The sequence below is a fragment of the Lissotriton helveticus genome, chromosome 1_1 (genome assembly GCF_964261635.1).
Source record: "Lissotriton helveticus chromosome 1_1, aLisHel1.1, whole genome shotgun sequence".
Lineage (NCBI taxonomy): Eukaryota > Metazoa > Chordata > Amphibia > Caudata > Salamandridae > Lissotriton > Lissotriton helveticus.
Window position 1 is genome coordinate 1684381628 of NC_136057.1, and position 25181 is coordinate 1684406808.

The 25181-nt window shown below is 49.1% G+C and overlaps 1 protein-coding gene across 1 annotated transcript in view; it reads left to right on the plus strand.

Moving 5' to 3' along the window:
- LRP1 (LDL receptor related protein 1) overlaps window positions 1–25181 on the plus strand; it is a 1472234-nt gene that overhangs the window by 1225622 nt on the left and 221431 nt on the right. The window contains 1 exon segment of the mRNA XM_078688974.1: window positions 11025–11131. Coding sequence (XP_078545100.1) covers window positions 11025–11131 — 107 coding nt within the window.

Consider the following 25181-nt stretch of genomic DNA (forward strand, 5'->3'; position numbering starts at 1 on the left):
TGTACTCTCACTTTTATAAAGCACAGACTGGACAATCAATTATTGAGTGTTTTTGCACACCTGCAAATGGAGATTACTAGCCTACACCACCTCCCTTGAGTAAGCATCAGACTGCTCTGCAACGCTACCCTCTGAGAGTCAGGCGATACAATTGGGTGTTTGGTTTCCAGTGAAGGACAAATGTAGTCATGTTATTTGTGCAGGCCTCACAGATGCTTCCTCGTTTTCCAACAAAACCGCATTTCTGGCCACATGTCAGCCCCTGGTAAATGGTACCCAGGGCACTGTGACCAGAGAAGACCACTAATCACTTATTGTGCCAACCTTAGGGGCCCTGTACCCTGACACACACACACACTGCCTATGCAGTCTGAGTCTCTTGGTGCAGAACAAACCACAGAGTCGACATGGCACACATCCCTGTGTGCAATGCCCACAACACACTGCCCTGGGATACCTCAGTCACCTCTAGCTAGGTGCCCTGGCACACAACCCTGTGCCAGTGGTGTGGGTGCAAGGGCTTGAGCCCTGTACCCCTACAATACCCAGGTCCATTCCTGGGCACTGTGAGTGCAGTGCTGCCATTAAGAATATATTGTGCTGGGAGGTCGTCAACACGAACTCCACAGCACCATAATGGCTACACTGGAGACTTAGAAGTTTGGTATCAAACTTCTCATCACATTAAACCCAAACTGATGCCAGTGTGGGATTTAATGTGAAGTGCACGCCAGAGGGCAACTTAGAGTTGCCCCTGAAACTAACTCACAACCCGTGTCCTGACTGAGAGGCTGCCTAGGCTGCCACCCAGCAGACATGTTGCTGGATCCCTGGGTAGAGAGCCCTCCTCTCTCCTGGGCCTGCAACAATGCACATCCTGGGACGTGGTGCTAGGTCTCCTCCCCCAGGATGGGCAGGGGGAGCTTCAAAGGCATGCCGCTTTACTCAGCAACCGACCCCCACCGGTTCTGACCCACACTCTGGCAGGAAGACAGGCGGGAAAAATGGAGGAAAGGAGGTGTGCCAGCCTCTGCCAACCCCACCACTCAGGTGGGGGAGGCGAGGTAAAGCACAACTCTGGGCTCTCCCCATTTTGAGAATGGGGAGCCCTAGTCAATCAGAGCTAGGCTCCTGCCCCCCCTGCCACTGGAGAGTGGCAGGATAGGGGGTGTACTCACCCCAGGACCGAGACCCATTGGTCCCTGACCTTGCACTACCTGTAACTCCTCTAAATTTAGTATTTAGGGGCACCCTGAACCTTCCTTCCTCAGATCCCGATTTTGAAACCAGAAGAACAACAAGACGAAAGAAGACCTACCATGCAGCTGCTAACAAGAGGACAACACCAACTGACTTGGCCCCAGCCCTACCGACCTGTTGATCCGTGAACCTGCTCCTGCTAAACCATGGCGTCTCCAGTGGTCAGCAACCTCGAAAACCCCAGAGGGCCTGACTGCCTTGCTCATCTAAAGACTGGAACTCCCATAAGCAGTGGTTCTGCTCAAACAGCAACAACCCCTGGTGCCTGCCAGGAACCGAAAATCCAGCACACTCTGCACCCGCCGAGCCCGGCCTGTGACTGTGGACGTCCACCTGGCGACTGTGACCATTAATCCAGCCCCCAAGGACCCTCCTCGATGCTCCTGACGATGCCTGCAGCCTCACAACAAGGGACCACTCCAACCGCGACCAGCTGAGGGTAAGATTTCCCAACACCAAAAGACACCCCTGCACCTGGCGCCCCAAGGCCCCCTGTGCCCAACTCATGGGTGTCTACCTATCCTACAACATCCCAACTTACCTCTCGAAGTGGTGGTCGCATCTGAAGAATCGCCGTCCCCCGAGCCTGCAGCCTTTGTTCAACTGCCGGCTTTCCTATTGAAATACATTGGGCGCCCGAAGGCCCAAAAGCACCCTGCACCCAGGCGCCCGAGTGCCACTGGAAGTGCAGCAACTGTCCTGTCCTACTTCCCCACTTGCCCTGTGTAAGTGACCAGGAGCTCAGCTCCTCCAGCCACGTGGCCTGCCTGCTAGCAGCCAACAACCAAAGGCCTCCTATCCTCCATAGTATAACATTGGGCCTACTCACTCTGCACCCGACTGCCCCTGTGCCGCTGAGGGTGTAACGACTGTACCTAACTGACCCTGGGAGACCCCCTGAGTCTAACCACAGAACCCTAACTCTGCAAGCAGAGTACTCTCCCAAAGACCGATAACTTGATTTTCTATATAGGGTAACATTGGCTGGGTTTCACTCAGAATTTCTTCTAAGTGTCGAGTTTTGCAACTTTGAAATATTTCTTACAAATCATCCGATAAACGAAATTACTCACCTGCTATCAGGGGAGATCCCAGTGCTGTATCTTTGAGCCCAGCACTGAACCTGAAAAGTAATTACAACCGTGATTTTCCGATAACCTGATTTCCTCCCATAGGATAACATTGCCTGATTTTTGCCAGAATTTCTTTTAAGTGTTGATTTTCAAAAGATACATATATTCCTTAAAAATCGCCTGTGTAACAAAAACGATTTATTTCAACTGTTTACAGAAAATGCACCAGGGCTGAGTCCAGGATACAGCCCTGAGTAAGAAAAACATTTGTAAAGTGATTTTATTGCATTTACCTAAAACTTCCCGTTGACCTCAATGTTATTTTGTGTTTAACTTGTGTTGCTGCAACTGTATCTATTGGTTTTAAAAGTCTATTGCTATTTGAAAGTATTCAATTGCAACATCTCATTCTGATAAATAATTTATGATACCTACTTGTTCTAAAATAAACTATATATTTTTATATACAAAACAATTGGCCTAGAGTTCAGTTCTTGAGTGTGTGAGACCATTTGTTGATTGAGTGTGTACAACAAATGCTTTACGCTGTTCTCTGATACTGCCTTACTGCTCGACCAAGCTACCACTTTAGAGAGTAAGGTTATATCTAACTTTAACCTCTCCCATACCTCTGGAGACTAGGGACTCTATACACACTGTACCTTACTTTGGTCCAGTATATACAGAGCCACTTTCTTACATTGGTGGATTAGCGGTGGGATACAAACTTGCATTTGTTGGACCTGGTTACCATCTGATCACACGATAGAACTCTTAAATTGCCTTTAAAATTCTAATTCTACTAAATTGGGTATTCCAAAATACTTAGTCTTGTCAGGGCCTTGCTTAAGTCCCCTTAGAATTTTTAGAGAAATAAAAGTCACTGTAGACAAGGGTAGAGTGTTAGAACTGTCTGGTTAGAATGTCTCAAAAGAACCCAGCTATTTGTGAAGATAATAATATGAAGGATCTGGTTGAGGAGCTCAACCTCACACCTTACTTACACTTGTCTTTCAAGGAATTGAGGTCCTTATGCAAACTTACAAATATAACAATGGGCCTGCATCCAACCAAACAAGGGTTCCAGGATCTCCTGGCAGCGTATGCTCAGGACCACCCCTCTGAGAATGGTGATGACCAGTCAGAGGAGGAAAGTAAGGTAGATCAGGGGGATAGTGACCCCCCCCTCCAGTCATCCCTAGGGAGGAGAGGGCCCCCATACCCTTAACTCCAAGAAACAATCTCTTGGAACCTAGAGACCACACAGGTGGACCAGGTCCCAGGGAAAACATTGGGAATAGCCCCAATGAAGAGGACAGCTTTTTAGCAAATCTGTCCATGAGATTAGACCTAGAGTCCAGACTCCTGGCTCTAGAGAAGGAAAGGAAAGAGATGGGTTTAGCACCCATCAATGGTGGCAGCAATACTAATAATAAGGATAAAGAGCAGCCGTATGATCCTACAATCCCCAAAGGGATTGTCCTTAAATTTGAGGAAGGTGATGACATCACCAAATGGTTCACAGCCTTTGAGAGGGCTTGTGACATGAGAAAATTAAAGACATTTCTCGGGGGTGGGGCACTCCTGTGGGAACTGTTCTCTGGTAACTGCAGAGACAGGCTTCTGACCCTCTCTGGGCCAGATGCAGGGTCCTATGACCTCATGAAGAACACTCTGATTGAGGGATTTGGACTCACTACTGAGGAGAATGGAATTAGATTCAGGGGGGCTCACAAAACCCAGACCTAGTCCTGGATTGATTTTGTAGACTACTCAGTGAAGACACTGTATGGTTGGTTAACTGGACACAATGTGCATGATTTTTCTGGACTTTACAATTTGTTTATGATGAAACATATACTAAGTAATTACACAAATGAAAAGTTACATCAGTATTTGGTAGACCTAGGTCTAATTTCTCTGCAAGAATTGGGAAAGAAGGCAGACCATTGGGTCAAGACTAGGGTGACAAGGACAACCACTGGAGGTGACCAGAAGAAGGTGGTTACAAAACCTCCCCAGGGGAAAGGTGGTGAGAATCCCCAAGATAAAAAGTCTTGAGTCTTCTAAATGGCCCCAAAATCCTGTACAGGGGGGTGGGACCCAAACTACTCCCTATCTGCCTCAGCCCTATAGGGGGACGAATTTTGATCCTCTAAAGGCCTGGTGTAACAACTGTAAGAAGTTGGGACACTTAACTGTAGATAAATATTGCCCCCACAACAAAGCCCCTAAGGCACCCAGTACAGCTGCACCTGGGGTAGCACGTCTAAGAATGGGATCAACAATGTGCCTAGAGCAAATCAGGATGCACACTGAAGCAGTTCTAGTTTCAGAAGGGGAACTTGAGTTTGCCCACTGTAGCTGTGTGACCATCCAACTTAAAGAAGTATTTGCAATACCCCTGGATTAATGGAACAAGGATAGAAGCTCTGAGGGATACAGGGGCCAGTGTCACTATGGTGAGAAATACACTGGTTTCTGTGAGAAAGTGGCTCTATATATACTGGACCAGAATATGGTACAGTGTGTATAGAGTGCACAAACCCGAGAGGTATAACAGAGGTTAAAGTCAGATTTGACCTTACTCTCTAAAGTGTTAGCTTGGTCGAGCAGTAAGGCACTATCAGAAGACAGTGTAAAGCATTTGTTGTACACAGATATAGTTGTTTTATTTTAGAACCAACAGGTATCAAAATATACTATTCGAGGCATATGAGCTGCAGATTACACACTGTGCATTAGATCGCCACCTAGTGTTGGGCCCGGATGTTTGCAGTTGTTTTTGTCCTGAAAAGTCTTCGGAAGTCACGGGATAGGTGACTCCTCCTTTGGACAATAGTGCGCATGGGCATCAGCTCCATCCTTAGATTGTTTTTTTCCGCCATCGGGCTCGGGTGTGTTTCCTGCGCTCCGGTTTGGAACCGATTTTCCTTCGGCGCGCAGTCCTCACCCAGTTCGACGGTATTGTCTCGATCGCGCTTCTCTTCATGACTTCATAGTCTTCGATTCCGGTCGTCAATGAAGGCCTTCGGGCCTACCTGGGCCTTACTCTCTGGCTCATGGATAGGACGCCATTTAAGAAGTGTCCTCAATATAGTTCGAAGTTTCCCCACACCAATCTACATGAGGTGTGCAACCTTTGCCTCTCACCGGAGCACGAGGCCAGAGACTGTTTCGCTTGTGCCTCCTTCCGCTCCAAAAAGACGATTCGGGGCCGACTAGCTCGAAGAACCATGGCTCGCTCGTCTTCTTCAATCTTGGACGACATTTTCCAAGAGGGCGTCGACGTGCCAGAGCAACAGCAAGAACATGGCATCGACAGTGACTCCGAGGCAGACGACTCAGACGTCGAGCACATCACTCCGGCACAGAGGGTTGTAAGTACACACGTCGACCCCAACCCCTCCTCGACACCCTTGAAAAAGGCTTCAGTCACACCCTCACCTTCGGCCCGGGTGCACACCGAGAGACTGCTTCACATGCCCCGCTTTCGGGCTCAGCAAAGAAGTCTAATAAGCCTGTAGGCGACTCTGGCTAGAGTCAGCCTATCCCTGGTGCCGGTAGGCTACCGGCACCAAAAAAGAAGCCAACTTCCGCCAGCTCTTGGAAATGAGAGGACCCCTCCAATCAGGAAGAGACCTATGCCCCTCTCCCACTGGAAGGTGGCATACTAGTGGGATGTAGACACCACAGGGAAGGGACCCATTGGTCACAACCTGCACATCCCTGCAACGTCCCTAAATCGAGTATTTAGGGTCACCCCTGAACCTTGTCTCTTCAGATTGGATGTGACAAGAAGGACCGAAGAGTGGTGCTGCAGAAGAGGAGGATGACGACAGCTGCTTTGGAACCAGCCATACCAGCCTCTCTCCTGCTCCGAAACCCCTACAAGCTGAACCCGGCGTGTCCTACAGCCAGCAGCCTCCAAGAACCTTGGGGACCTGCCCTGCTCCCTAAGGAACTCTGATCTCATGTAGACACTGGATTTGTCTAACACCAACCCAATCCAGGGCTCCAGATCCAGCAAGATACGAGAGTCCTCACTACTCTGCACCTGACACCCAGGGCCCGAGTTCGAGTGGCCCAACGAGGTCCCCCTGGCGATCTTGACCGGACGCCTGCAGCCTCATCCTGAAGGGCCTCCCCTACCATGACCGGAACCAGTAAGAACTCCACACGAAAGGACGCCAATGTACCTGCAGACCGGATTTCTGAGGTGCCAGACCGATGGTGTCCAGCAACTCTTCAACTTCATCCTCCAGTCGTCCAGTTTTCTTGCTCCAGTCCTTTTCCACGACCAATATCCTCCATAGGAAATCATTGGGCTTCCGACACCACCTGAGCACCCGAGCACCCTGCACCTGGTGTAGACTTGGTGCTAACTTGAGATCCCGTTTGCCCTTACCTTAACCCCAGGAGCTGGTCTCCCAAGAGAGTGGCTTGCCCATTTTCCGCCCCCAACCAAGGTGCCTCCTAACCCTATTGGGTAACATTGGCACCTTGCACCTGACCGCCCTAGTGCCGCTGGTGGTGCCCCTTGAGTGCCAACCTGAACCTTGGGTAACCTTGGTCCCCCCCACCCAGACCCCCACCCCAAATAAAAAACTTAAACCCTGAAACGGTTTACCTACCTGTAAACCTAACACTTTAAGCTAAGTGTTGAACTGTCTTGTACTGCAACAAAAGAAACTTAGTGCCTTTATAATAGTTAACCTGTTTGCTGATGTCCTGTGTTGCTCAAAGGGTGTAGGAGTTTGCATCATGCCAAACTAGAAAAGTAATCACAAAGTTATCTGAAAGTAATTTCGAGTATTTTTGATCAGTTTACAGATCGTTTTCTCAGCTGCAAAAGTAATCTGAATGGTACTACAAAACCAGTGTTGACTGTATTTAGAAAAGTAACATTTTATGACGTGTTTAGCTTACCTGCTTCTAAGTAAATCTTGGTTCTAGAAATAAAACAACATAACTTTATATACAAACAATTAGTCTGGATTCAGTGTTTGAATGTGACATCATTTCTTGCCTGAGTGTGTACAACAAATGCTTAACACTACCTTCATAAGCCTGACTGCTCAACCACACTACCACAAAAGAGAGTAAGGTATTATCTACTTTAGCCTCTGCTATACCTCTAGGGATCAACTGTACTCAGTGCACACTATACCTTACTTTGGTATAGTATATACAGAGCCACCTCCCTACACTTGTGTCCAGCCCAGACACCAACACTGAGGAATACTGAACTGTACGTCGAGAGACTTCATGAACAGCGAGACCCACATCGAGAGTGGCCCAGCTGTCCTGTTTCCCCCTTTTCCGCAGAACCATGACAAAGAGTGAGCCTTGGATCGCCACCACCCAACACCTCAAAGTACCTCCGCACCCCACTGCCCAAGTCCAAGGGAGGTGACGGTGCCAACAGTGCCCTGAGACCCTCAAATTCTGAGCCCACCCTTGGGTTTGACTAGACTGAACTCCCTGTCGCCGCCTGCAGCCTCTTTGTGCAGGCACTCCTCGACCCCAAATGTCCTCTGCAGCTCGAACCCGATGCAGAAAAGCACACAATGGATTCCTATGGAGAAAATTCAAGTTACTAGTAAACCTGACTGGGATTACTTTTGCGGTTCAGTACTGGGCTAAAAGATGCAGTACTGGCTTCTCTCCTGAACACAGGTGAGTACTTCGGAATTCGGTTGATTTTAGTGGAATATTTTAAGTTTTCAAAACTTCACACTTAGAAGATTTTTCGAGTCAAACCAGTCAATGTTAGCCAATTGCAGGTAAGTGAGTTACCGGTTTCCAGGTGAGTACTCGGCTGGGGAAGTTAGGGTTCTGGGCATAGACTCAGGGGTCTCCCAGGGTCAGGGAGGTACAGTTGGTTCACCCTCAGCGGCACAGGGGTGGCCGGGTGCAGAGGTAGTTAGGCCCAATGTTATCCAATGAGGGGCAGGAGGCCTCCGGTTGGTGGCTGATGGCTAGCAGGCCACGCGGCTGTGGGAGCGGGGCTCCTGGTCACTTGCTCAGGGCAAAGGGGAAGTAGGATAGGGCACAGGTTGCGCTACCAGGGGCACTTGGGCTGTTGCGTGGAGGGTGCCTTTGAGCCGTCGGGCCCTCAATGTTATTCAATGGGAAAGGTAAAAAGGGAACAAAGGCTTCAGACTCGGGGACGGTGATTCTTTAGGTGCGACTTCCACTTCGAGAGGTAAGTTGGGATCCTGGAGAAGAGATAGGTACCCCAAAGGAAGGCACAGGGGGGCGCCGGGTGCAGGGGTGTCTTTGAGTGTCGGGAAATCTTACCCTCGGCTGGTCGTGGTTGGAGAGGTCCCTGGTTCTGAGGCTGCAGGCGTCGTCTGGGTCGTCGAGGAGGGTCTTTGGGCACTGGACTTCGGGTCCCAGTCGCCGGGGGGGATGTCCTCGTGGTCTTGGATCACTCTGGCACGGGCCAGGCTTGGCGTGTGCAGAGTGGGCAGGTCTTGAGCTTCCTGGCTGGCACCAGGGGTTGGTTGTTGAAGCAGAGCCTCTGCTTATGGGAGTCCCAGTCTTTAAGAGGGGCAAGGCAGGCAGGTCATCCGGGTGTCCCAAGGTTGCTGTCCGCAGTAGTCGCCGGGATTCAGCAGGAGCAGGTTCCAGGATCGACAGGCCAGTAGGGCTGGGGCCAAGTCAGTGGGTGTCGTCCTGTTGTTAGCAGCTGCACGGCGGGTCTTCTTCTTCTTGATCTTCTTTCTTCTTTTCTTTTCGAGATCTGAGGAAGGAAGGTTCAGGGTGCCTCTAAATACTAAATTTAGGGGCGTTACAGGTAGGGCAAGGGCAGAGACCAATAGGTCCCTGTCTTGGGGTAGGTACTCCCCCTAGCCTGCTTCTCTCCTGTGGGAGGGGGGCAGGAGCCTAGCTGTGATTTGGCAGGGCTCCCCATCTTCAAGATGGCCGGAGCCCGGGGTCGTGCTACACCTCGTCTCCCCACCTGAGGGGTGGGGTTGGCACAGGCTGGCACACCCCCCTTCCTGACGTAGGGTTTCCCGTCAGATTTCCCGCCAGAGTGGGGGTTGGAACTGGCGGGGGCCAGTTGCTGAGTACAGCAAATGGTCTGGAGAAGCTCACAGAGGCGGCATGCCTTTGAAGCTTCCCCTGACCATCCTGGGGGAGGAGACCTAGCACCTCGCCCAGGATGTGCATTGTTGAAGGCCCAGGAGAGCGGGGGCCTCTCCATCCAGGGGTCCAGCAACATGTCTGCTGTGTGGCAGCCACTCAGACCAGACGTGGATTGTAGGTTAGGTTTAATGGCGGCATCCCTAAGATGCCCTCTGGTGCATTTTACATTAAATCCCACACTGGCATCAGTGTGAGTTTAATGTGCTGAGAAGTTTGATATCAGTGTAGCCATTATGGTGCTGTGGAGTTCGTAATGACAACCTCCCAGCACCATATACTCTTAATGGCATCACTGCACTTACAGTGCCCAGGAATGGCTCTGGGTACAGTAGGGGCACATGGCTCATGCACCTGTGCCCACACCACTGGCATAGGGCACCAAGCTAGAGGGGTGACTGAAGTATGGCAGGGCAGTGGGTTCTGTGGGCATGGCACACAGGAATGTGTGCCATGTTGACTCTGTTTAGTTTTGTACCTAGACACTCAGCCTGCAAAGGCAGTGTGTGGGTGTCAGGGTACAGGGCCCCTAAGGGTGGCACAATAAGCGCCTATGCACCTAGGGTACCATTTACTAGGGGCTAATAGGTAGCCAGAGATGCCAATTGGGTTTAGTTTCAATACAGAGTTAGGGAAGGAACACAGGCCCTGGGTACCTGGTTGGCAGGAGCCCAGGGCACACTCAGTCAAAGCACATCAGCAGTTCAACAAAAAGTGGGGGCATACCAATGCAAGAAAGATGGCACTTTCTCACAGTGTCCTGTTGGTGTGGCTTTGGACCTTGCCACCTACTCCCCTTAAGTACAGGAGAAGGGTCACATAAGTCACTAACAGTGCCAGAATGCAGTATATGTTTTCCCATTTAATGAGGATAACATAACCGCTCCAGAAAGTGCAATGTGTGAACTTTTTAAATTCTATAAAAATTCCTACCTTGAAAAGTACCTACCCGATTCTTAGGATCTTGGTATCTAAATTCATATAAAAAAAATCTGTGCTATTTATATCAATTGGTGTTAGATTTATTTATTTAGTGTGCCTTTGTGTGTGCAATAAATGCTTAGCACTACCCTCTGGTAAGCCTAACTGCTATCCCACACTACCACAAAAGAGAGCATTTGGGTTATCATGTATGGCACTTTACACAGTAAACCTCGTTTTGGTCCAATATATAAAGAGCCAGCTTCCTACACTTCTGTACTTCAAATGGCAAGTCCTGCCCTAGGTAAGTCCTGGAGAGGTTGTGACATGCTACATTACGTTGTGAAATAGTTTGTGTCTTTGAGACAGACTGCATTTACAACGCTTACTTTACCGTTATGTTGCAAAGCAAGTAGTTATAGTACACTGATTTCACCAATCCTCTTTTGTTTCTTGTGTAAGTGGCATGGAAATAAATTATACTGTGATAAGTCATGGAACACAGAGACTTTTCAGAAAGTAGATATTCGACGCAAAGCTAAGTTTGAGATCTCTGGAGTTTGCAATTTCTACAAGCTGTCAATGTAATCTTTCTTCGTTCACCTTCCTCCGTTTCAGAACGATGTACTGGTCCGATTGGGGAAACCACCCCAAGATTGAGACGGCTGCCATGGACGGAACCCTCCGGGAGACCCTCGTTCAAGATAACATTCAGTGGCCAACAGGTAAATGACCCTAATTGGCAACACACGCCACTGCCATCAAATGAATAATATCTTTTGTCAGCAGGATGTATTTGCTTCTTATCCTTAAACCTGTATTTGTACTAAAAACCTTTTTTGTAGTCCGTCTGAGATGAAGTATTTTGAAACTGTTTGGTCATTCTATATATAGTGACGTGAGCTAGGAAACATATTGATAAACTAGAGATGAAGTAATACTCATTATTAATTTTAGTTAAGTAAAACCAAATGCTTGTATCGGATAATGGTTAAAGATTTCTGTGAGAATAATAGGTCAAGCCCTAATTCAACCCCTTATTCCTCCATTTTCATGTTAGAGTAAAAGTATTAAAAGATAAAACAGAATGTGAAGTTTTTGCCACATATTTGTATTTGTGCAATCTTCATTCTACTTTACTCGTGTATCTGCATCTTGAAATTGGTGTCCATTTTGAGAATATTTTTAAGGAATGTTGAGCAAGTTGTAGCTTAGCAGCAATGCTTATCTTTTAGGTAAATCTGTACATTACCCCAAAAAGGGTGAGGGCACTTCTCCTGTTCTCTTTTGAAAAGCAACATTCAACATCAGGATAAGTCTGCTAGAAAAATTAATAAAATCTCACTAAAATTAATACTTACAATAAATGCTCCAATGGAAACTTCTAAACTTGGATTTTGCAGCGTGAATCTTTTATGGATTCCTATGCTGTGCCTTATTCCGCCACCTAGTGGCTGGGTCTGTAATTGTTGTATTTCTCCTTTTTAGGTCTCGCACCTGGCGATTACAGCGCAAAAGCGCTGTCTCGACTGCGAGACCTATAGTCACCGGCTATGCTTTCAAGGAGACAGGAGATGGGCATGCGCAGGCTGCAGGCCGGACTGGGGCACGGGAGCGCCATGCGCATCTCCTGTCCTCCTTGAGGCGCTTTTACTTTCCATGCCCAAGACGTGTTAGCGCACTGGCGCGCCCCACTCACCGGGCTGCTGGGCAGTGCGATGGCGAAACACACCCCGCCTCTCCACTTCACCCCGGCCCCCTCCTGGGACCCGGGACTTCTCTGGATTAACACCGCTACTGCGGGGCTCTCCCTCCCTCATGGGAGCCCCGCATCAACTAGCAACACCGGCCTCTTCCGGCTGTGTCACAGGCCCTGCCCATGTCACGGGCAAGGATGCCAGACTTCCTGGTTTCGCCCCCGCCCGCAAAGGTGATTTTGTGCTTGTTTTTTTTTTGCGACTGTAGCCTTCCGCCGACATGTTGGATAATTGGAAGTAATACGGGGGAGGCCCTTACTCTGTGGCAACAGTAACTCTGCTTTGGCTATGTCTTGTATTATTAGGTCTCGCCTATTGTTGCCGACTTGAAGTTGGAAGCGGGACAGGACCTGTGCACGCGCGTACCGCAAGACATGAGCTGTGCACGCGCGAGCCGCAAGACATGAGCTGTGCACGCGTACGGCTCGCGGTGCTCCTGCTGGCACCATATGTGTGCACATCACCTGTCTGTGTTTGGGCCGCGCTTATGTGAACACCCTCCGTTGTGCGCTCTACGCAGTGCTGGTTGTACTGCCTATTGCATAATCATCCCCACTGCCGACGCTGCCGCACTCAGCTGCTGAATTGCAGCAAATTGCTGGCCGGATGCCCGGCAGGCCACAGGAACACCCCGGGTGACGCCACGGCTCACCGGCACTCGGCCCGTCCTCCAGGTGGTCTCAGCCTGTATGGAGTCTTCAAGGCCCTGTGGGAGGCAAGGCACAGGTACCGGGAGCCCCGCAGGCCACGAGATCTGCAGCTGGTCACCCCGGGGCCTGCTGGGCCACCATTTGCGACCATCAAGGCCATCACCCCAGGCCGCCGCAAGGCAATTCAGCAGGAAGGCTCCAGCGGCAGTCTCTTTATGCCCGGCCCTGGTGATCACCCATCACTCTGCGGCCCCCGGTCAGGCCGCACCACAACTCCGACCACACAAGGTCGGCATGCACAACTCCACCAGCAAGGCGTCTACAGTGGTTCTGCGGTGGCAGGTCTCGCAGCCGCCGTGACTCGATGTCGCTTTTCAGTTTCGGAAACCAATGCGGTTACAATTTTTTTATTAACTTGTTTTCGTGTGCAGCGCCGTCCCCACGCTCGTAATGGCCGCTCGGACAGCCTCTCCTTGCTTCATCCCCACACCCCTCGCCTCGTATCACACCTCCGCTCAGGGAGCCTCTCCTCACTTCAGCCCCCACCTCGGAGTACATGTAACTTGTTTTTAAAGTTTCCTCCCCACGTACTCGCGTGTTTGTTTTTTGCAAATATAAACAAGCAGCTGTCTTTGTTTCATTAAAGTGAAAGCGCGAGGGAGCCCTGTGGTTGTACTGCTTAGTCTGGTTGCTGTGTGCTTTCAAGACCACTCATTGAAAGCCCTTTGGTAAACGCGTGCACAGACAGCGCTCTCGCCTATAGATTACAGGGCTAAATACCCGGGCAGCGCTTCCACCAGCCTTTAAATTACATGCCTGCCAGGCAGCGCTGCAGGTCCAGACTGTGAGCTTCCAGAGGTGACTGCCTTTAGCGCAGAGTTCCCCACAACTCAAAACCAACATCCGGGCTCGTCCCTCACACAAAAAACTATGACGTGATCATTAATAAAAGAGCCATTTAAATCTAAGAAGAAGCTGTTGAGGTTTTCTTTTCATTTAAGGCCAGCATGTCAGTAACCATGTAGTTTTAGACACTAGGTCAACATCCTTCCCATGTGTTAAGTTTTTTACTAAGATCTTACAGTATTTCAGAAACACGCGTCACGCTAGCTGGTTGTGTCCGCCCCAGCTGTTCTTCGGGACCCAGCTGCCACCAAGTTTCCTCCCTTACCCGAGGCCATAGCTGACCTTCCTCCCATCTCTGCTGCCAAGTATAAGCTTCCTCCCACTCCGAGCCGTACAACCCGCAACTCTGCTCCCTTCCAGAGCTGGGATCCACGACTCTGCTGCCTGCCTGCCCTAGCCCCACTGAACATCCCACCAAACCCAGGACCCGCTGCCGAGCAGCTCTTGGGCCCATTAGACTCCCGAGCTCGCCTCTCTCCGGCAGCAGTGCAAAAGCCAAGGATGCCGTCTTGGCATAATTTTTTCCTGCTGCTGGCCAGAGATATAGAAAAAGGCCGGCCTGCGCGATCTAGAAAATGGCCTGCCTGCGCTCGTGTGACGGGAAGGAAAGGAATTCAGGGGGGGGGGGTCAGTAACCCCAGATACCGCTTCCAAAGGAAAGGGTACCCCCACCAAACCTCCCTCTAAAAACGACTCCATGGGCCCCCACCAACAAACAGAAAACATACGTCATGGGTGAGTAACAAGACCAGTTCATTAGTTTGCTTTTCCGGTTTTTCTTTGCTTTTTTACATTTATTTTTTGGGGGGATTGCTTGTTTGACTATTGAGATGGGCATAGTTTTAATATAGCTGGAATTGGCCTGGAAAGCAATAGAACTGCTCCTTGTACTCCTGTTTTCTCAGGCTCGGCATGAGTAAACAGATGCCTCTGTTTTCCACGAGAAAAGAACCCGTAAAACGATGGGTAAGTGAGTGTTTATTTGACAGGTGCAGTGATAACGAGCCGACAATGGTTTTCGAAGGGTGTAGTCTGATGCATGCCCTGGACGCTCCATTATCTGGAGAGCTGATAGCCTTACGTTAACTGAGACCATCAGACAATGTAGACATGAAGGAGGCAAACACTATGCAAGGAGTGCAAACAGACAATAGACACATGCATGTGATGAACGTGTTGATTCTGGGTGCCAGGTAACTTATTGCACTGTGTTTGTAGGGACGCAGCACGGCAATCATTTGCAATGCAATAGGTCTCGCTTTTGCAAGAGTTTAAGCTATTAGCATTGTAGATGACAATGCCTTTTGTTTTAAAAACCAAAACATAAATGAAAGGCATTGTAATTTACAATGCCAATAGCTCAAACTTGCGTAAATGCGAGACCTATTGCATTGCAAATGCTTGTTTCCATTAGCGGGCATTGACATACCACCATTTGGTGTTCTCTTGAGACATTGAAATGCTTCCTCCGGAAACTCCCATCTTTGGTCGCCATCGTCAGATTCTTCTTTTCTGCCATTTGGTCTGGATTGATAATGAAGGAGCTCCAAGATTTGGAGGGAAGAAGCGACGAGAATTAAAGAAAAAACTTAAAGAATGACGATTCAAGGTACCGGACTTCGAAACTAGGTGACTGCTGGTGCAGAGAGTGGAAACAACAGCCTTGTCGACGATTGAAGGGATAATGCGCGTACAGAGGGCTCCCTCTGCGTGGTAATTGAAATGAAATGAAATCCAGAATTTGTAAAGCGCATAATTACCCAAGGGTGTTAAGACGCTGGGGGCCGTCGGGAAGATTAAGCGAGCTATTCCCAGAGTCAGGTGCTGGACTAACCTGGCACCGGGGATCGAACCGTGAACCCTGTGGTCCGGAGTCAAGTGCCCTGGCCGCTGCGCCACACCTCTTCCCTCTTCTCTTCACCTCTTCTAATTGACAAAAGACCATTCAAGTTTTGCCAAAATTGTCATCACAAGTACGCCCAAAAGGACCAACATTCAGTCTGCAATCCTCCGCTTACCGGTAGACCACCGAAGTGAATATTGCAACGCATATCTGAAAGAAACACGTAGTGATAGATTCCTTACCTTAGAATATCCCCAGGCGTCAGACTGGATCCCGAAAGTTTTCGTCAGCAGTACCCCTGCGCGTCGGTAGGTGGCGTTGTGCAGCTCTGCGTCCGGCATCGTGGTCGCCGGGATGACGTTGCGGGCACTACATAGACGCCGCCCACGCTCTCTGACGTCAGTTCTTTATTTTTCCACGCCAGCAAGCGCAGATCCGGGAAGAGCAGGTCATTTTTTGACTAACTTTTTGAGGCTTTTTGTCACCATTTTTTCATTGAGTCTTCGACTCCTGGTGCAGTTAGGATGCCCGGTTTTAAGTCCTGCGGGGACTGTCACCGTATGATGTCAGTGACGGACCCGCACCGAGTGTCTTTTCTGCCTGGGGCGCGACCACGACCCCAAGTCGTGCCCCGACTGCTGGGTGATGGCGCCAAAGTCGGCAGTCGGCTCCGCGCCTTTTGAGGGACCGTGCGCGGATTCATCATTATCGGTCCTCCAGTTCCAAGTCTTCGCACTCGGAGTCAGGTAAGGCGTTGCACAAGAAGTCGGAGAAGCGTTATCGCTCTCAGACTTCCCCTCGCCAGTGGCGCAACCCGGCTGAGGGTTCAGGTGGTGCCTCGGCCGCGGCACTGGCGGAGCCTGTGGTGTCGCCGCCGGCCTACCCGCCCTTTCCGGGTTTGTCAGTGACGCCGGCCCCATATTCAAGAGTTCCTGTCTCGCAGCCACCTCCGTGTATGAAGAGGACTGTCCAGAGGAGTTTGGGGAAGCCACTGGTCTGGATACCTCCCCTGACCTTGGCATGCTGTCTCCTCCTACCGTGGCTACGGAGAAGGGCGCTAGTTATGCAGTGGTGTTACGTAGGGCGGCTGAGGCCCTCCACCTCGACCTCACCACAGTGTCTGGCAGGTCTAACCTCCTGACGGAAGTGCTGCAGCCAGCAGTTACTACTGCGGAGCTGGTGCTCCACTTCAGTGAAGTACTTTCTGACGTTCTTTTGGGCACCTGGTCCAGGCCCACCACAGGGGCTCCTGTGGATGGGAATGTGGCCCGCCGCCATCGCCCGGCTCCGGGTGACCCCATTTTCCTCTCCCAACATCCCACCCCGAGAACTTGGTTGTCCAAGCCTCTACTTCGCCAACCGCCTTCCCTACAGCACCTCCTGATAGGGAATCCAAGAGACTGGATCAGTTTGCGAAGAACATTTTTTCTTCTTCCAGTTCTGCGCTGCGGTCAGTGAACACTGCATGCCTCTTGGGCCATTATTCCCACTGTGTGTGGGATAAGGTGGCGGACGTGCTACCCCAATGTCCGGAGGAGGCCCTTAAAACTCTCTCCCATGCTGTTGCAGAGGGGAGAGATGCAGCAAAGTTCATGATTCGTTGTGGCCTAGACAACGCCCACTCACTGGGCAGATCGATTGCAACAACGGTTGCCATCAGGCGCCACGCCTGGATGAGGACCACTGGATTTTCGGGGCATGTCCAAACAACCCTCATGGACATGCCCTTCGATGGCTGATGCCTCTTTGGTGACAAAGCTGACCACGCGTTGGAGAGGTTCAAAGACTCGCGGGCTGCGGCCAAGTCTTTACTACTCTCCGCAGTCCACCCTCCTCCACCGTCTGCTTTTCGTTCCTTTCGTGGCACAGGAAGAGGCGCCCACAGTGTTCGCAACGGAGCCACAAGCCTGCGCAACAACAATCCCAGCGTAGACTGTGTTCCGCCATGACGGGCCAGCGGGTGGCTCAGTCCACTTCCAACCTGACCACTACTGCCTCCAAATCTTCCCAGTCAGAGCTTTCAGGCCCATCAAACGCCAGTGGGTGGAAGGATTCGTCATCACCTCCGCCACTGGCGCATCATCACATCGGACAGGTCGGTTTTAGAGCTAGTCCGGAGGGGTTACTCCTTCCCTTCGAGACTACTCCTCCAGCCATGCCACCTCAGTACCACTGCGTGTCGGGGGATCACTTGGTGCTTCTTCAGCAGGAAGTTGCTGCCATCTTGGCCAAGGGGGCCATCGAGCGCGTTCCGACACCAGAAGTAGGTTGTGGTTGTTGCTTCCACTACTTCCTGGTTCCAAAGAAGGACAAGGGCCTGCGTCCTATCTTAGGCCTTCGGAACGTCATTCGCTTCCTCCAGAAGGAGAAGTTCAAGATGCTCACACTTGCTCAGGTCTTGTCTGCCCTGGACTCGCAAGACTGGTTGGTAGCGTTGGACTTACAGGACGCTTATTTTTATATTTGGCCTGCGTTACCTGCGGTTCATGGTAGGTCAAGTGAAGCACTATGTGAAGTAGTGTGGCTCACTGGTTAGAGGCGGCAGACCCGAGAGCAGAGGACGGCCCGGGACCAGGGTTCGATTCCCGGCGCGGCAGGTTTCTGGACCAGGGTCAGCGGACTCGATAATTCTCTCGCCTCGGTGCCCACTCTGATCAGCGTTCACACTCGGCAACTCTGGGCAATAGCTTGCCTCATCTTCACTAACGGCCCCACCAGACCGCCGGGGATGCCTGGTCTCACCCTGGAGATACCCATTAAGGGACCATCTCTCAGGGAAGCCAGGAAGGGTTTCGCAGCGGTCGAAGCGCCTTGGGACCCTACGGGTAAGTAGTGCGCTATATAAATGCCTATACATACATACATACATACATACATAGGTCACGAGCACTTTGTTTACCATGCTCCCTTTTGGCCTTACCAGTGCCTCTTGGGTGTTCACGGAAGTGATGGTGGTGGTGGCAGCTCATCTGCGCAGATCAGGGGTTTCAGTCTTCCCCTATCTCGACAACTGGTTGTTGAAGGCGTGCCCCCCACAGGCAGTCGTCTCCCACCTCCAGGCTACGGCCGACCTCCTGCATTCGCTGGGATTTCTCCACCAACGTGCCGAAGTCGCCCCTGATTCCCTCTCAGAAGCTCATTTTCATCAGAGCAGTTCTGGACACGCCACAGTTTCGGGTCTATCCTCCCGAATAGCGACTCCGGGATTATCAGGCTCTGATTCTGATCTTTCAGCCCTTTTCCTGGGTTTCGGTCAGGGTGACCCCGAGGCTGCTGGACCTCATGACCTGTATCCTGCTGATCAATCATGCCTGATGGCATATGCGGGCTCTGCAGTGGGACCTGAAGTTCCAGTGGGCGCAGCATCAGGGTAACCTGTCCGATCACGTCCAGATCTCGAAGGGCACTGCAAGACAGTTGCAGTGGTGGCTCACGGACCGGCATTGGGTCGACGGCAGACCCCTCTCCCTTCCCCAACCGAAGTTTACAGTAGTGACGGATGCGTCCCTCCTAGGATGGGGCGGCCACATTGGAGAGGCGGAGATCAGAGGCCTCTGGTCTCCGGCAGAGTCCAGGCTCCATATCAACCTTCTGGAGTTTTGGGCGATCCAACTTGCACTGAAGGCATTCCTTCCCTCTGTCAAGGGGAGTGTAGTGCAGGTGTTCACAGACCACACCACCGCTATATGGTACTGCAATAAGCAAGGCGGGGTGGGGTCGTGGACCCTTTGTCTGGAGGGGCTGGAACATCAGGGCGTTTTCCTGGTAGTTCAACACCTGGCAGGTTCTCTGAACGCCAGTGCGGACAAACTCAGCCGCCGGTTTCATGATGGATCATGAATAGCATCTGCACTCGGAGGTGGCACAAAGTCTCTTTCATTATTTTTCCAAACAAAGGTTCAGAATGTACATGAATCAATAATATGTCACAAGATCAATAAAGTTATACAAAAGAGGAAAAGTGAGAAAGAAGAATAGAACACTTTGTGGTCCAAAGGGAAAAGTGAATCAAAAAAATGCATGTGATTATAGAAAAGTACAAAATGTATTCATATTTAAAAGATTAACATAAGGCTCAGACAGGTTGTCGGTTTAACAAAAACATCACACAACATATACATAAAACCAGAAAAGTGGCAAACACATAGAGGTTGCATATACATAAGAGTTCTAAAACCATGTAGGAACTCCTATACACAAAACAATGTGTCCTCCTTAAATTATGGCCACAGTATCGTCGACGGCGTTTCGACCGTTGTCATAAGTACATGGTCATCCTCAGGACAATAGTTTTTCTGAGCTTGTCATCAAACCATAAAATAGCCAACTGCTGTGGAGTCAGTTTAAAGATTCCACTGACTTCTGGGGAATTCGTCCGTTACTGATAACTGAATTATCGCAACCCACTCTCAAAGATAGTGGTTGCCTCCAACCGGCAATATCGTAACGCCCAAACAAATATAAATTAGGTATTGGGTCGATTCTTCATCCGACGAGCCGTGATTTAGAATAGCCGCCATGCCGGAATGCCTGGATTAAAAAAGTCTCTTTCAGCAATGAGGAGAGCCTTGGTGTTGCAAAGTCATCCTGTCCCCTGGGCACCCCCCAAATTTTTGCTGACTGGAACTGGTGGTAACTGACCCTGACTGACCCTGGGCTCTGTTTGCCCAGGGCCAGTGCCAAGCTAAAAGGAACACATTAGAATACAGTTAAGACACCCAACATACACTAGGGTACTCTATGGTATGGTGGGGGTACCCCTGTAATTGGCATGACCTACCCCATAAGCCCCTAGTATGTAATAGGGCAGGGGATTGAAACTACCTAAAAGTCTCCAGTATCCTGGGGCATGGCAGTTTAGAGGCCAGCAGATTTTCTGCACCAGCATGTGTGCAGTGCTGAAGCCTGAGGTCAGTTTAAAAGCAGCACTGGTTGCCAGGACAGCTTTTAAACCTTAAATTGTGCCCAAACCTGACTTTGGGGGTAGGAGCCCTTAAAAATGAAAACCCTACCATGTTTCGGCATATTAGGGACCCACAGGGTCACCCCTGGGATACCTAGGGGCGGGGGGTCAGTTGTCTATAAGGTATGCCCTTATAAAATTAGTTTGTATATGCCTGGGTATAGTGAAATGTTACATTTCACTCCCCACGTTGTATTAAAGAGCTGCTCAAATTCGACTTTGATGTTAGAAGAACTGGCTATGGAAGATCTACAATATTTCTGCAGATTCAGAACCCCTGAAGTCTCCCCTAGTTGCACAGGGGGTGGGGGTCCTGTAGAAATTAGGGAAATACTTATAAAATATGGTTTAATAAGCCCTGGTGCTAGAATAGTGGCCCCAGTCATTTTCCCCATTGCAAACCCCATGGCCCATAGGTTAACAAGGTAGGAAGTTATTGAATAATAAATATTGATAGGAGAGGACTAGCCGGACCATTTAAAGACTTCCCAGAATGGTAGTAGTAAATCCAACAATATGATATTGTTGAATTTCTCCTAGGGTGTTCATACAAGAAGTTATAAGATTTTCTTATTTGTAAGTCTAAATTCAGCCTTTCAGTGGTCTGTCATAATTGGTCAGAGTTAAGTGGATTAGCCAGGCTGCTTTGAAGAGGTGATAAAGAACCCCTCTGCTTGGAGGGCAGTTTGCTGGTCCATAGGAATGCCAGGCCGGGGGAGGGGGGTGGAGTCGTAAACCATCCTCTTCAAAGGCAGAGGGGAGGCCTGGGTTTCAGTTTCAATCTGACAGTCCTGACCCAGAGTCAGGGCTAGGCTTATGGAAGGTATGTGCAGATGGTAGGGGGAGAGTCCATGGAAATAAGCCATCCCAGGGGGTGTGTTTAGCCACCTCTTACCTCCCTGCTGGAAAATCAGCCATTATGGATTTGGAAGAATGATGCACTCTGGGACAAACTAATGTCACACTCTACAGGATGTGGTCATAACTATGAGGAGTTGCCCTGCTCTCATTGGCCAGCAGTGACCTGGTGCTTGACCCAGAGAATTTTTAATAAGTATCTGAGAGGGGCAGAGCCCTCCAGATCTGCTGCTTGAAACTTACTGAAGCAAGAAGTGCCCTGCTGAAAAGATTTTGCTGTGCAAGGAACTCTAAGGCCTGACCTCAGAAGAATGCACCAAGTGAAACTGCAGCCCTCTGGATTACCTTGCTGCCAAAGGACTCAATAGATGAACTCCATGCAAGCAACAGGTTAACAGAGCTCACCTGGAAAGCACCACAAAGAATGCAAAGCCTGGAGTACCAGTGGATTTGTAAGGGTTTAGGTTCACACTCTACAGGATGTGGCCATAACTATGAGGAGTTGCCCTGCTCTCATTGGCCAGCAGTGACCTGGTGCTTGACCCAGAGAATTTTTAATAAGTATCTGAGAGGGGCAGAGCCCTCCAGATCTGCTGCTTGAAACTTACTGAAGCAAGAAGTGCCCTGCTGAAAAGATTTTGCTGTGCAAGGAACTCTAAGGCCTGACCTCAGAAGAATGCACCAAGTGAAACTGCAGCCCTCTGGATTACCTTGCTGCCAAAGGACTCAATAGATGAACTCCATGCAAGCAACAGGTTAACAGAGCTCACCTGGAAAGCACCACAAAGAATGCAAAGCCTGGAGTACCAGTGGATTTGTAAGGGTTTAGGTTAACAGAGCTCACCTGGAAAGCACCACAAAGAATGCAAAGCCTGGAGTACCAGTGGATTTGTAAGGGTTTTGTAGTGGATTGCGGAATTGAAGTTTCACACTTTCAAGGACCCTCTTGGAGATTCCAGGACCTTGGATTGTGTGTTGGATACTTTGGGATCTGCAGCCCACCACAGTGGTGAGAAGATTCTTCAGAACAATTTATAAAGGTGTGTCCCTGACACAGAAAACAAAATGACTAAAAGGGGCACTGTTAGTTTCTAAGCACTAGAAAGTGACTAATCTTTAAAAATTAATATCTCTGGTTCCCTAAAGTGATTTGTAGGTCTCGCCTGCTGCTGCGCTTGCGCATTCGAGCTGGCGAGAGATATAGGGGCTTATCCAGAGTTTAACCAAAGTGGCGATTTGATGCAGTACAGGTGCGCTTTTAGGTCAATGCGCAACCGCAATGAGTTAAAATGCGCGTGCACAGCATCAAATCGCCAGCCATCTGTTCCCCAGCTTGGTGCCGCCAGCAGCTCTTCCCGCTCCGCTCCGCCCCCTGCTGCATCAAAGCGTGCGCTCTGACTCAGCCATTTCTCCTCCCCTTTCAGTTTCACGGCCGCCAGGCCGTGTCTCCTTTTCTTTTAACTTTCCGAGTTCTGCCACGGCCGGCCGTACTTTCACGGCCGCTATTATGCTTTCTATTGCACGCTATTCTATGCTTCCCCCAGGCCGTGTCTGCATTTGTCCACCCCTAATCGTCTTTCTGTAGTGCCTCGCTTTCCCCATATGCTTGAAGGCAATCTGCTTCCCTGCCCCCTGGTGTTTCTGGCTTTTCTCGCTTGTTTTCTTTGTGTTTGAGCAGTCCATACTTGTGCTCGTGTTTTCACTCGCTCCGCCTTTTTCACCCGCCCCATCCCAACCCCAGCCAGAGCCCCTTCACATCCGAACGCTGCCTTATCTGGGTTTATACATCATGAGCGGTATTTATCAAACTCTCCTAGTAATTGCCGTGACATTTTATTAAAAAAAAAAAGGTTAGTGGAAATATTTGCACTCTGATGCATTTGTGGCACCTGAAGTGATGCTGTAGATTTATAGTGCTGCATACTTAATTTTTTTGGCTGAAAGTCAAATGAAAATGTTTTCTTTTCTTGCCTTCATTGTGCCACTGGAAAACATTGCAATGTCCAATACCAGCTATTAATATCACCATGCTTCAGCACCTCTAGCATGTCCTCATTTGACTACTCGTAGAGGCATCGAGTCAGGTGACAAGTTTACCATATTTTACAATTTTTCCCATGCAATTTGGAATGCATCGTCACCTTCCTAGCCAATCGCCATTTCAAATTAGCCCTTTTCTACTGCATCCCTGCCAGGAAAGCAAATTATATATCCATTCTTCCATTTGGTGTCTTTCCGGTGAATTGATCTTGCGCCAGTTTTAACTTGGTAGCATTCCCAATAGATAGTTTTTTTTTTTAAAAACACACTCCTACACAGGCTCATATAGACACAAAACAGACTCCAACAAATATAACCCCCACAACACCACCGAAAAAAACAAAGCCATTTTGAGCCTCTCCCTGCCTGCAGACAGAGATTTGGCATCACATATCTTATGCTGCAGCAATAAAAACATCTGTGCCTACAGTTGCGCACTCTATTAATACAGTGTTTGTTCATGACAGCATACAGACTGCCTCAGCAGCCCCAAGACCCCATCAACATGTAACAATAACACAATGGATATGTATTGCATACACACACCCATGTTCTACTTTGAATGAGGAAAACCATCATTAATGCCGGCGATTCCTCACATTAAGAGGAAACCCGCCAATGAATGCAAATGAATTCTCGAGTGGTTAAGAGGTTTTAAAAAATATATATATATATTCCTGATGTTCAATCTGCTGTTCCGCCCCAAACAACACCTCTGTTTCAACCTATAATCCTTTTCCTGTGAGGGCGAATGAGCATGCCTCACGCATGCAGGTTGGATGGAGTTGCGGGATAGAGTCTGCATATGAACATCTCCAGCATTCTTTAGCACCAGCCAGGTATGGTTTTACAGCAGGACTGGTTCCCACTTAGTCAAGTTTCTACAGAATGACGGGAGAGCGGGAGCATAGCATAACAAAACATAGCATAGTAAAACAAAGCATCGCATAGTAAAACATAGCATGACAAAACATAGCATAGCATCACAAAGCATAGCATAGCACAACAAAACATAGCATAGCAAAACAAAGCATAGCATAATAAAACACAACAAAGCATAGCATAACAAAACATAGCATAGCATAACACAGCACAGCAAAGCATTGCATAACAAAACACAGCATAGCATAACAAAACACAGCATAGCATAGCATAACAAAACAAAGCATGGGGTAGCAAAACATAGCATAGCATAACAAAACAGCATAGGATAAGATAGCAAAACAAAGCATCGCATAACAAAACAAAGCATAGGATATCAAAACATAGCATAGCATAACAAAACAAAAGATAGCATAGCAAAAGACAACAAAGCATAGCATAACAAAACACAACAAAAATAGCATAGCATAACAAAACATTGCATAACAAACCACAGCATAGCATAACAACACAAAGCATAGGATAGCAAAACATAGCATAGTATAACAAAACAAAGGATAGGATAGCAAAACAAAACCTAGCATAGCATAACAAAACATAGCATAGCAAAAGACAACAAAGCATAGCATAACAAAACACAACAAAACATAGCATAGCATAACAAAACGTAGCATAGCATAACAAAACGTAACATAGCATAACAAAACAAAGCATAGCATAACATAACAAAGCATAGCAAAACATAGCATAACAAAACATAGCATAGCATAACAAAACAAAACATAGCATACCAAAAGACAACAAAGCATAGCATAACAAAACACAACAAAACATAGCATAGCATAACAAAACATAGCATAACAAAACACAGCATAG